Genomic DNA, 11650 nt, shown 5'->3' with positions numbered 1-11650 from the left:
GCGATCCTCCTTCTTTCTGCCTCCTGAGTAGCAGGGATTACAGGTGTGAGCCAAAAGTGTCCGGCTTGTGTTGGGTATTTTTGAGAAAGGGTCTCGCTTTTTGCCTCCGCTCACCTGGAGCTGTGAGTCTCCTGATCTTCACCTTCTCCCCCAAACCCCTTACTGCCTTACTGGGGCTTAAACTCAGAACCTACACCTTGAACCTGTGTGTGTGTGTGTGTGTGTGTGTGTGTGTCTTTGAATCGTGGTCCTCCTGATCTCTGCCTCTGCCTCCTGAGTAGCTAGGTTTACAGGTGTGAGACACTGGCACCTGACACAATTAAGTTTTTATGTTTGTTTTGGGTTTTTTTGGTTTTTGGCAGTACTGGGGTTTGAACTCAGGGCCTCATGCTTGCTAAACAAGCACTCTACCACTTGAGCCACTCCGTGGCTGTATATGCCCCTTTTAAAGCCACCTCCCTTGGAACTGACTGGGAGTCCTAATATACAAGGTCCAAGTGTTCTGTGCACTGTTGAGTTTCTAGGGCCCCAGCATATATGTTGGAGACAGGATGGAGAAGTCTCAGCTGTTGCTTTTCAGGATGTCCTATTTGTCAGGCACAGAGACAAGAGATGGATGTGTTGGGTGGGGAGCATCTGGGGGCTGTGGGGACATAGTTAAGCCTGCTGCCACCTACTTGTCACCTTCTATTCCCAACCCACAGCACACACACACACACACACACACACACCAGAAATACACACACACACACACACACACACACACACACCAGAAATCCCACACTGTATTTGTCATAAAGTATTTAATTTTTATCTTGGGGATTTCTCTGGTTTCAGGCTGGGGGAGGAGGGCCTGCCAGGCTGGCTGCCGGTGGATTCTGTCCTTGGGGGACTCTGAGAAGAGGGCTTCATTCTTACCCCCATTGGTCGGTGGCTCCTTAAAGACACAGATGGAAACTGATGGGCTCTGAAGCGCCCCACCCCATGCCTGAGGTAACACTGACGCTGTGGGTTCAAATCCAGATCCTATGCTGAATTGCTGTGTGACCTGGGCTAGTGACTCCCCTTCATGTTTCCTTTATGGGAAGTGGATGTCATAATCCGTTCTCTGTACGAGGTTATTCTAAGGTGTAGCAGACAGTGTACATGGGTGACTAGTTTGGCACCAGCCCCTAATGGGGGCCTGGTGTGTGGCTGCTCAGATGGCTGCAGAGTCCCAGACTAGCCCTGCCACTGATTAGGCTCCTGTATCCTTAAGCTAGGCCCTGCCCTTCAGGTCCTCAGTTTCTTCTTTGGAAAGTGGGAACAACTCTGGCCCCCTCTTCCTGGATGACATGAAGGGGACCCTGCAGGGACCAGAGGCTGGTGTTGGCACCCTTTCCCACCACAGCTTGGCAGAGCCAGTCCTTGACCAGCCAGTGGCCTCACCTGGGCTTCTGGGAAGTGCCCTCTGTGTGCCCCTTTCCTGTTTCAGCCAGCAGCTGCTCCTCATCTACTCCCAGTGCTGACAACACCTGGGAGAATCGTCGGGTCACAGTGAGCCGGGCATTTGTCTGGGGAAAAAAGAAAGGGGTTCCTGTTTGTGGAGTGTCTCAGGTGGTAAGAGCACCTGCGTAGCAAGTGTGAGGCCCTGAGTTCAAGCCCCAGCGCTGGAAAAAAAAAAAGAGAGAGAGGAAAAAGAAAGGAGTCTCTGCTCTCCCCAAGGGCTCCTGGGGCCACTGTGGGGCTCTAATTAGCAAGGGGTCTCAGGGTTCCCAGGGCTATGGTCTGCTTGCCCTCACCTGCATGGCCTGCTGGAACAGAAAGGGCCGCGCCTTCACCCGGTGCCGGATACTCTGCAACTCTGCCTGGTACTCAGCAAATCGTTGTCGCTCCTGGCGCCTATAGGGGAGACAGGCCTCTGGGCAGCTAACACAGACAAAACCCATTCCCATGCCAGAGCCCACTAGTCCTCACTGAGGAATTTATGCTTAGAAATAGAAAAGCACCCCCCCACCTGCCTTTTTTTTCTTTTTTTTCGGGTACTGGTGACTGACCCCAGAGTCTCATGCTTGCTAGGCAAATATTCTACCACTTGAGCCATGTCCCCAGCCTTTTGTGGGTTTTTGGTTTTTTTGAGATAGGGCCTCACTAACTTTGCCCAGGCTGGCCTTAACTTATAGTCTTTGCCTTTGCCTCCTGAGTAAACTGGATTACAGGCATGAGCCACCATGATCTTTATAAAGCCATTTCATTCTCATCCTGGCCCTAGATTTTTGTGAGGTCTGCCAGGGTGAGGGTTATTTGTCCCATTTTACTGATGCTTCAGGAAGCTCAAGGGCTATGCAGCTGGGAAGCAAGAGATTGAGGCCTGAGCCTGATCTAGGCTGTGCAGCCAGGGCTCACTGGCCCTCCTGGTCATCCCCAAGGGAAGGGCCAGCAGTAGCTTCCATTCTCCTGCTTGCACAGCCTCCCCTGCCTCAGAATTCACCCAGTCTCCCTCCCACTTCAGCTCTGAAGAGAATGCTGTGGTTGCTGTCTGTGACCTTGGGAAGGCCCTCTGGGCTCAGTTTTCTTTGTTACGCTATGGCAGGGATCAGGCCAGCTTGCCAGCCCTTGTGCTGCTTATAAGCTTAGGAAATGGGACAAAAACCAAGGAAATGCGTTGGAAATAAATACATCCCAGAAAGATCTGGGTTGCCCTGGGGAAGCAGTTTCCAGTTATAAAAAAAAATCAGACTGTGCTCTTGTCAGAAGTGTGTCTGCTCAACTAGCCAAATGTTACTGCCTTTGGTGGAAATAGCATCATGGCAGCAAAGGGCACTCTGGCCACACCCCACACAGACCAGGCACCTGACAGCCTTCAGTGAAGCACAGAAGATAGGATACGGGGTGTGGTGACAGTGTGCACATCAGAATGGGAGGGGGCAAGAGGCAAGATTTCAGGCTCATGCTGTGCTGTCCAGCAATTGTTCTGGGCCCCCAAGGAAAAGCCTTGTCCTGCTGGGCCCAGTGCCAGGGAAGGAACCTTTCCCCACAGAGAAAAAAATGAGCACTTGAAAACCATGACCAGGATCCCAGATTCTTGCTGGATGCTTTATGCTGTTTTTGTTAGAAATGAAAGCCTAGGTCTTGGAGCACCAGGCAAAAAAAGGAAGTGGTACCAGTGGGTGTTAGTCCTGTCTATCATCTCAGAGTGACAGGAACACATACCTCCCTGGCACAGAACCACCTCTTCTGTGCCTCTCCTCCTAGGCAGGGTGGAGTCTTGATTCAGCTCAGATGGCAAAGTTCATTGTCTGTGAGAACTGGGAGACTTATCGGTATGGGGAAGATCTGCATATGCCTTCAACTATCACGTAAGAAAATAAAGGGCAAGCCGGGCACCAGTGGCTCATAGAGATCAGGAGGAGGACTGAGGATCAAGGCCAGTCTTGAGAATCAAAAATTCTCAACAGAAACACACAAAAGGCCTGGAGGCATGACTCAAGTGGTTAGAACACCTGCCTAGCAAGCATGAGTCCCTAAGTTCAAACCCCAGTACCACCAAAAAAGAAAGAAAAAAATTAAGCTGGGCGCAGATGGCTCACACCTGTAATCCTAGCTACCCACAAGGCAGAGATCAGGAAGATCGAGGTTTGAAACCAGCCTTGGCAAATAGTTCCTCAAGACCCTATCTCGAAAAAACACATCCCAAAAATAAAAAGGTGGGGGCCTTAATCTCTCAAATCAGAGAGTCTTCCTAATCTGTAAAGTTGGGGTGACAAGACTGAGACCCAGTGTAGGTGATCTAAGTCCCCTCGAGTCCTTGGTGGCCCTGCTGCAGTGGGCTCCCTTGTCCTAGACTTCCCACTCAATGTGGCAAAAGGAGGGGAAGCATGGAAAGAGCCGTTCTGGTGCCAGCTGCACCCTGTAGGTACTCAGGTTGATGACTCTGGTGATCACGCATATTCATGTTATCTGTTTCATGAGGCTGAGCCTCTCTGGGGACCATCTAGTGTCCTTTCCCGAAAGAGTGGGCACTCAAGTACTTGACAGTGTATCAAGGTGGCCAAACAGCTAACTGCTGGAGCTGGAACCCCAGCTGTGCTGCTCACTTGAGACCTTTGGCAAATCATTTAAGCTCTCTGGACCTCAGTTTGCTCATCTGTAGGACTATGGGTGTTGATACTACCTACTTCATGACCCTGTTATTCATCAAAAAAGATTTCCCTGACTCTGGAATTTGCTTTTTAGAAAAAATGGTCAAAATACAGAAAGAAAATCAAACAGACAACTCCACCTGGTCATTCACAATACATGTCTCCGGGAGAAGGCTCATTAGGGTTGTTCCTGGCCTTCGTTAACTATTTTTGTATGTATAAGATTTTATAATAAGCATGTCTGGCACTGGAAATCAGAAAAATGGGTTTGGAAAGCTAATGCATGCAGAACATTTGAGCATTCCACAGTTGAAGGTGCTGTTACCATTAACTGGATGTCCTTGGACCAGGCCCTTCTCCCTGGTCCTTAGTATCTTCTTTGGTAAAATGCAGCCCATTGTTCTGGCCAGCCCGCCCTGGGATCCTGCAGCCTGACACCCTGCTTTACCCCACTAGGTCCTCCATGGTCCTAGGCCCCTACCTCAGCTCCTCCAGCTTGCGCTGGCTTGTCACAGGGCCCCGGCTCCCTTGGGGTGTGTAGGCCGCCAGGCAGCGAGCTACCTGATGCTGGACCCGCTGCTCCCGGGCCCTGCGAATCTCAGCCTGCTGTCGCTCCTCCTGCTGCTGCCGCTCCCAGGACTGCAGCAGGCTTCTGGGTGGGGAGAAGGAAAGGAAAGGGAAGGGAGAAGCTTTCAGGAGCATGAACTCCAAAGAGAGCCAGGGGTGGCTTAGGGTATTATGGGAACCTGAGAGGAAGGACTGTGGGAAGAACCGTGAGTCCCAAAGAGCCAAGGTCCAGAAGAAAAAAAGAATGGGGTTTGTCATAGAAGTTGGATCTGACTGCCTCTGGCAGCTTGGCCTTTGGGCTTAGCTTCCAGCCTTTCCTCCTCTCCAGCAGTGAGCTCCACACTGAACCTCCTTGGCCCAGTTTGCCCAAGCCCCTGCGGAGTTCCGCACACAGCCCTGGGACCTCTCTTGCAAAGCAGTTCTCCTCAAGGAGGGCTAGATCTTGCTCTTTTCTCTGCCCCGCCCCCCCCCAAATCTGGTAGGAGCTAAGTTAATATCTAATGGTTTGAGGCACAGTTAGACAGATGGACAGACAGATGAATGGATGGGAAAGAAACAAAATGTTGATGAACTTGTGGAAGAACAGATGGATGAAAGGTATGGGTGGATGAATAGACAGCAACTAGATAACCTAGAATATTCTTCACCAGATCTCATGGCCAGTTTCTTCGTGTCAATCAGGTCTATATTCAAATGTCACTCCTACCGGAGAGACTTTCCCTAACTCCCCCATCTACCTCCTAGCTATCTCCATCACTAGTTACACATTTTGTTCATTTCTCTATGCATTACTTCCCTCTTCCCAGGTAGAATGGAAGCGTCCCAAGACCAGGGTTCTTTGTCTTGCTTTGCATTGCCAGAGAATCCTCAGTACCTAGAACAGTGCCTACCATAATTCACATAACTGATGAACTCACACAAAATTGAATCATGGCAATATAAAAAAAAGATGGCCAGAGAGACAAATAAAGGGTAGAGACAGCCATTTCCTTAGTTCACATCTAGTGCCAAGTCTTTGCAGGATACCAGGGAGGCTGTGATCGCCAGGATCTAGCGCCTGCCCTCAGTGATCCCTCAGTGTGGGCAAAGGTGGGCTTGGTATGGCAGGTGTTGCAACAGAGGGAAGCACGGAACTTCCTGGAGGGATGCCTGGCTTGGGAGTTGAAGGATGCATCCAAGTCAGCTGGCTGAATGAGGAGGGGGTAATCCCAGGACAGGAGGGAGGGAGAGCATGAGGCATTGTAGCCACTCAGACCAGTAGACACAGGAGGCTGGAGCCCCTTTACTGAGGACTCTGGGCTTTGTCCCAAGGATACCCACAAGCATGGGAAGATTTTAAACAGAGGGTGACAGATAAGAATGAAAGGAAGAGTTGATATTGTTAAAATGTCCACACTATTCAGAGCAATCAGATTCAATGCAATTGCTATAAAAATTCCAATGACATTTTTTACAGATAGGAAAACAACTCTAAAATTCATGTGGAACCACAAAAGACCCTGGAGAGCCAAAGCAATCTTAAGGAAATATAAAACTGCAGAAATTATGCTACTTGATTTCAGAATACACTGCAACACTATAGTAATCAAAGCAACATAGTACCGGGATAAAAAAACACATATGGCTGGGTGCTGGTGGTTCACGCCTGCAATCCTAGCTACTCAGGAGGCAGAGATGAAGATGGAGGTTCAAAGCAACCCCGGGCAAACAGTTTGGGAGATCACATCTCAAAAATACTCAGCACAAAACAGGACTGGCGGTGTGGCTCAAGCAGTAGCACTCCTGCCTAGCAAGCATGAGGCCCAGAGTTCAAACCCCAGTACCATGAAAAAATAAAATAAAAGTTGGGTGCCGTTGGCTCACGTCTGTAATCCCAATTACTCAGGAGGCAGAGATCAGGAAGATTGTGGTTCGAAATCAGCCTGGGCAAACAGTTCATGAGACCCTATCTTGAAAAAAAAAACATCACAAAAAAGGGCTGAAAGAGTGGCTCAAGGTGTAGGCCCTGAGTTTAAACCCCAGTACCGAAGGAAGGGAGGGAGGGAGGGAGGGAGGAAGGAAGGAAGAAAGAAAGATATGGTATATACACATAAGTATGGGAATCCACTGGTTGTGGTAGTGTATACCTGTAATCCCAGCACTCAAGAGGCAGGATGAATGTGAGTTTGAGGCTAGTCTGGGCAAAATAACAGGACACTCTCTTAAACAAAAATAAGGATGGGAATCTTATCATTTGTAATAACACAGATGAATCTAAATGACTTATTAAGTGGAAGAAGGCAGGGTATGCAGATCCATATGTGGAATCTAAAACAGCTGTTCTCATAGTAGTAGAGAGGCTGGTAGAGTGGGTCAAGCGGTAAGAGCATCTGCCTAGCAAGCATAAAGCTCTGAGTTCAAACCCCAGTGCTTACACACCCACACACACACACACACACACAAAAGAGTAGAGAATAAAACAGTAGTTACCAAGGTCTGGGGGCCAGAACGACAGGGGAGATGAGACGTTGGTCAAGAGTACAAAATTTCAGTTAGACAGGGGAATAAGTTCAAGAGATCTATTGTAGAACAGGGGGACTAAAGTTAATATAATGTATTGTGTGCTTGAAAATCACTAACAGAGTAGATTTTAAGTGTTCACAAAACAAAGTATGTGAGGTCATGCATACGCTAGCTTGAATATGGATTTTAAAACATACATAAAATTTTGAATTAAATAAAAATACTTAAAGGATTGAAGTTCTACAAGATTGTAGAATGAATTTTCTCCTCTCTTACTTGCCACTTCTTTTTTGGGGGGGCGTGGGGGACGTGGTACTGAGGTTTGAACTCAGGGCCTCACACTTGTTAAGTAAGCACTCACCACTTCAGCCATACCCCCAGCCCTTTTTGCTTTAGTTATTTTTCCAATGAAGTCTTATGTTTTTTGCCTGGGTTGGTGTGGACCACAAACCCTCCTGTTTACATGTTCCATGTAGCTGGGATGCCAGGAACATGACACCACACCCATCTCTATTAGTTGAAATGGGGTCTCAAGAACTTTTTACCTAGGCTGACCTCAAACCTTTATCCTTCTGATCTCTGCCTCCTGAGTAGGTAGGATTACAGACATGAGTCACCTTGACTAGCTCCTCACATGCCACTTCTAACCAGTCACAGGGCTAAGATATTCAGTGGTAGAACACTTGTCTAGTGTTCTGGAGAGCACAGACACATACACACACACATATACACACCCCTAGGTCTCTAAAGAACTCTTTGGGGTTTTTTGTGCTTTTCGTGGAATTTGGGTTTGAATTCAGAGTGCCTTGCTAGGCAGGCACTCTACCACTTGAGTCACTCCACCAGCCCTGTTTTGTGTTGGGTTTTTTGAGATAGGGTCTCTTGAACTATTTGCCAGAACTGTCCTTGAACTGCGGCCCTCCTGATATCTGCCTCCTGAGTAGCTAGGATTGCAGGCATGAGCCACCGGTGCCCAGCTTCTAAAGAACTCTGAAGTGGATGCCTTCTCTCCATCCACATAACCACCTGGTTCAGGCTCTAACCATTCCTCACCTTGACACTGCCAACAGCCCCCTGCCAGCCTCCAATCTTCCCCTCTGTTACCATGAACTCTAGTTCAAGCCCAAGTGTAGCAATTGTCTAACTGAACTGATATAATTGCTCTTCTGTCTCATTTTCCAGACCATTTGCTTCTCAGGGCTGGGCCAAGTCTTAAGCTTTACATCCAGAGGACCCATGAGTAAACATGATATACATTGTATTAATTACTCTAGACAATAGGTTAATGAATGGATTAAAAAAAAAGATGAGAAATAAATGGAAAGTGACTTGTATCAATACAGTTGGCCACATAGAGAGATGGATGGATGAATGTCTGAATGGATGTTATTAGAAATTGAATAGATGGATGAATGGATGTATGTGTGGATGGGTGGATGGGCACATGATTGGATGATCAGAAATGTTGGTGAATGGATAAATAAAGGAATGAATGAGCATATAAGAGGCTAAGTGTCTTTTGGAAAACTGTATCCTCCATCCTCACCCTTGGTCCCATCGTTCTTGCTCTTCCCCCTCACCTGGTGGCTTCCTGTCGTTTGTGGAAGGTTCGATTGGGGAAGTTGGCAGACAGGAAAGTTTCATCATCTCCCAAGGTATGGGCCTTTTCACTTTTGTTGGAGGCCTGGACAGCGGCCCGCAAAGCCTTCCAGGTCTGCTTTGAGGAGCCTGTCCACATGGGACCAAATAAAAAATATCCTCTCTCCCAGCCCACAGAGCAATCCCACCCACCACCCTGAGCCCAGCCCAGCTTCGTTTGAATTCCCAATCCAGGTCTCAGGCTCCCTCTGGCTCTCCCATGTAACTTTGGGCAGGAGGGACCCCAGGATTTGGGACCCCACTCACCACAGTCCAACTCTTGCTGTATCTGCCTGTGCAGCTTTTCCAGGTCCCAGGGCCCCTCCATCTCCTTGGCCCTTGATTTCCCCCTCTGCGGCCCTCGAAGGTTGTTGGAGCTCGAGCTGCTGCCCTGGCGCTCGTCCTGAAGCTCCCCCTGTTCCAAGGCCTCCTCTCCAGAATTCTGCCCCTTCTTCTGAGAGCTGTCCTTCCTTCTGTAGGGCGTGCTATGCTCCCCTTCCTCAGCCTCTGTCGCCTCTGAGAACTGTTCCTCTTCCAAGATTAAGTCACTCCTGGGGAACTGGGGCTGTTCCTTGGGGCTCAGAACTCTCTCGGTCTCCTCAACACACAAGCCTTCCAGCTCCAAAGTCTCCTCAGACTCTGATCCTGACCCTGACCCTGATTCTGACCTCCTCCCTGATGACCAGAGGCCATACTCACTGGATGGCTCCAGCTCTTGGTTCTCTGCTTTGCCAGGAAGGAGAAGGCTGTACCCACCGGTCCCCAGCTTCTGTCTCCTCTCCTGCTTTTGCGCCTCTGATTTCTGGCAGAAGCCAAAGGTCTCTGGGAGGTTGGCTGTGGATTTGCACCTGGACTTGAGCTGGGGGCCTGCTGAAGGCAAGGGCCACAGGGCTTGGTGGCCAGGGGCCTCAAGGGAGGTTGAATGAAGCAGAGCCTGGCCATCTGTGATGAAGCTCTCCCAGGCCCACTGGAAGGGGAAAGAGGGTTTCCGAGCAGGAGAAGGGAAGAGACTGAAGAGGGAGAGGGGAGGGTCAGGGGCAGGGTCCTCCTGGTCCCCAGCATCCCTCCTAGCCCAGCCCCAGCTGCTTACTCCTCAGCCTCAGCAGAACCTTGTCCCTTCTTGTTCCTTTCTCGGGGCCTACGGTCCTTCTTTACTGTCTTCCCTGTGCTCTGAGATCTTTTTAGCTGGTCTTGACTTGGCACACGGTCACCACTCCCCTGAGCAGGGAGGAGGGGAGGCCAGTTCAGAGCAGCCTCCTGGACCACTCTGTACCTTCCCAGGGGCCTCTTGTTCATGCACCCTGCCTGGGCCCTGGTAACCTCTGAAACTGATTCCATTCTTCATATTAAACTAGCAAGAGCCACTAGGCATAGTGGCTTACACCTGTAATTCTAGTTACACAGGAGGCAGAAATTGGGAGGATTACAGTTTGAGGCCAGTCTGGGCAAAAGTTAGTGAGACCCCCATCTCAGCCAGTAGCTGGATATGGTGGTATGTGCTGGTCATCTCAGCTTTGTAGGAAGCATAAATAGGAGGATCATAGTCCAGGTCAACCTGGGCAAAAAGTGAGACCCTATCCCCAAATAACTGAAAGCAAAAAAGGCAGGGGACTTGACTCAAACGGTAGAATGCTTGCCTAGCAAGCACAAGGCTCTGAGTTGAAACCCCAGTACTACCAAAAAAAAAAAAAAAAAAAAGAGTCACCGCACCTGAGCACCTGCCAAGGTGATGTGACCTTTTCTGAGATCAATGAAGTCTCAGAGATTCATCACGCAGATGGAAAAACTGAGGCCCAGAGAGGTCCAAGAGCTGAGGCCATATAGCTGTGAAGTGGTAGAGCCAGGGTCTGCACATGTCAAATCTCCAGAACCCACATTTGTCCTCTTTGCTCTGCTGGGAGGGAAGAGTTGGCAGGTTGCCAACACAAAGAGCTATGGTATGTATTTAATAAAGGGAAATGTTAATTACCCTGTGTGGTCATTACACACTGTACACATGTACTGAGTTATCATATTGTGCACATATGTACAATTATGTGTCAATTAAAAATTTTTAAAATTTTGAACAAATACTTTTTAAAAAAACAATCAATCGAGAAACAATGAAGACTTTTTTAAATTAGAAAAAAAAAAAAAGGGTGTGGTAGTACAGGCCTGTAATCCCATCACTCAGGAGGCTCAGGTGGGAGGCTTGTGAGTTGGAAGCCAGCCTGGGCCAAACAGTGAGACCCTATCTCAAAATAAAAGGGCTGGTAGTATGGCTCAAGTGGAAGAGCACCTGGCCTAGCAAGTTCTAGGCCCTGAGTTCAAATTCTGTACTGTAAAACAACAACAAAGTGTATCAGTTCTTCCAGATTTCCAGATGTCCCACAGGGCTCCAGGCTTGCTAAAGCCAAGGTGGAAGGACCTAATTTTATTTTCTGAAAGGCAATTCTCCCTATGGTGTTCCCTAAATTGCTCCATTACCCCTCATCTTCATCCTACATCCTGTAGTTTTCCTTCCTCCATGGTCCCTGTCCCACCCAGGCCTCCCTCTCTGACTGTTACCTGGGCCTAGGCCTGAGCTCCTAGTCTTGCGGCTTCTTAGGAGCCCTGCCCAACCAGCCCTGGCTTCCCCTGACCCCAGATGCCTGCCTGCCTGTGGGCAGTTGGAAGCTCCTCTCCCTCCCCCACCCCGGGCCCGGGTCCCTCACCTTCTCTGCCTGGGCGAGGCTGGATAGAAGCTTGAGTAGCCCTGTGGTTGTCCCTGGAGTCTGAGACCGCAGGTTCTGCCTTGGTTTTACTGATGTGGCCTTGACCAACTGTTGGTGGGTGTTTAGCAT

General features: G+C 49.2%; 1 protein-coding gene across 1 annotated transcript; it reads right to left on the bottom strand.

Annotated features, from left to right (window-relative positions):
• Positions 1-803: 803 nt before the first annotated feature.
• Tsga10ip (testis specific 10 interacting protein) lies at positions 804-11650 on the bottom strand. The gene is made up of 8 exons (XM_074049365.1): positions 11522-11650; positions 10102-10115; positions 9919-10041; positions 8771-9838; positions 4603-4773; positions 1782-1881; positions 1429-1553; positions 804-937 (listed from the first exon to the last, which is right to left on the bottom strand). Exons 1-8 carry the CDS (start codon positions 11648-11650, stop codon positions 811-813), a joined length of 1857 nt encoding a protein of 618 aa, XP_073905466.1. The 3' UTR covers positions 804-810.

This window comes from Castor canadensis, chromosome 1, assembly GCF_047511655.1.
Source record: "Castor canadensis chromosome 1, mCasCan1.hap1v2, whole genome shotgun sequence".
Classification (NCBI taxonomy): domain Eukaryota; kingdom Metazoa; phylum Chordata; class Mammalia; order Rodentia; family Castoridae; genus Castor; species Castor canadensis.
The sequence above is the reverse complement of the archived record's forward strand: the minus strand, read 5'-3'. Positions and strand labels throughout refer to the sequence as shown.

Coding starts and splice junctions, on each gene's coding strand:
- Tsga10ip (XM_074049365.1), bottom strand. CDS start 11,650: ATGCTAAACACCCACCAACAGTTGGTCAAGGCCACATCAGTAAAACCA. Junction 1,554..1,781: donor TGTTCCAGCAGGCCATGCAG/GTGAGGGCAAGC, acceptor TTTTTTCCCCAG/ACAAATGCCCGGCTCACTGT. Junction 938..1,428: donor GGCACTTCCCAGAAGCCCAG/GTGAGGCCACTG, acceptor TGTGTCTTTAAG/GAGCCACCGACCAATGGGGG.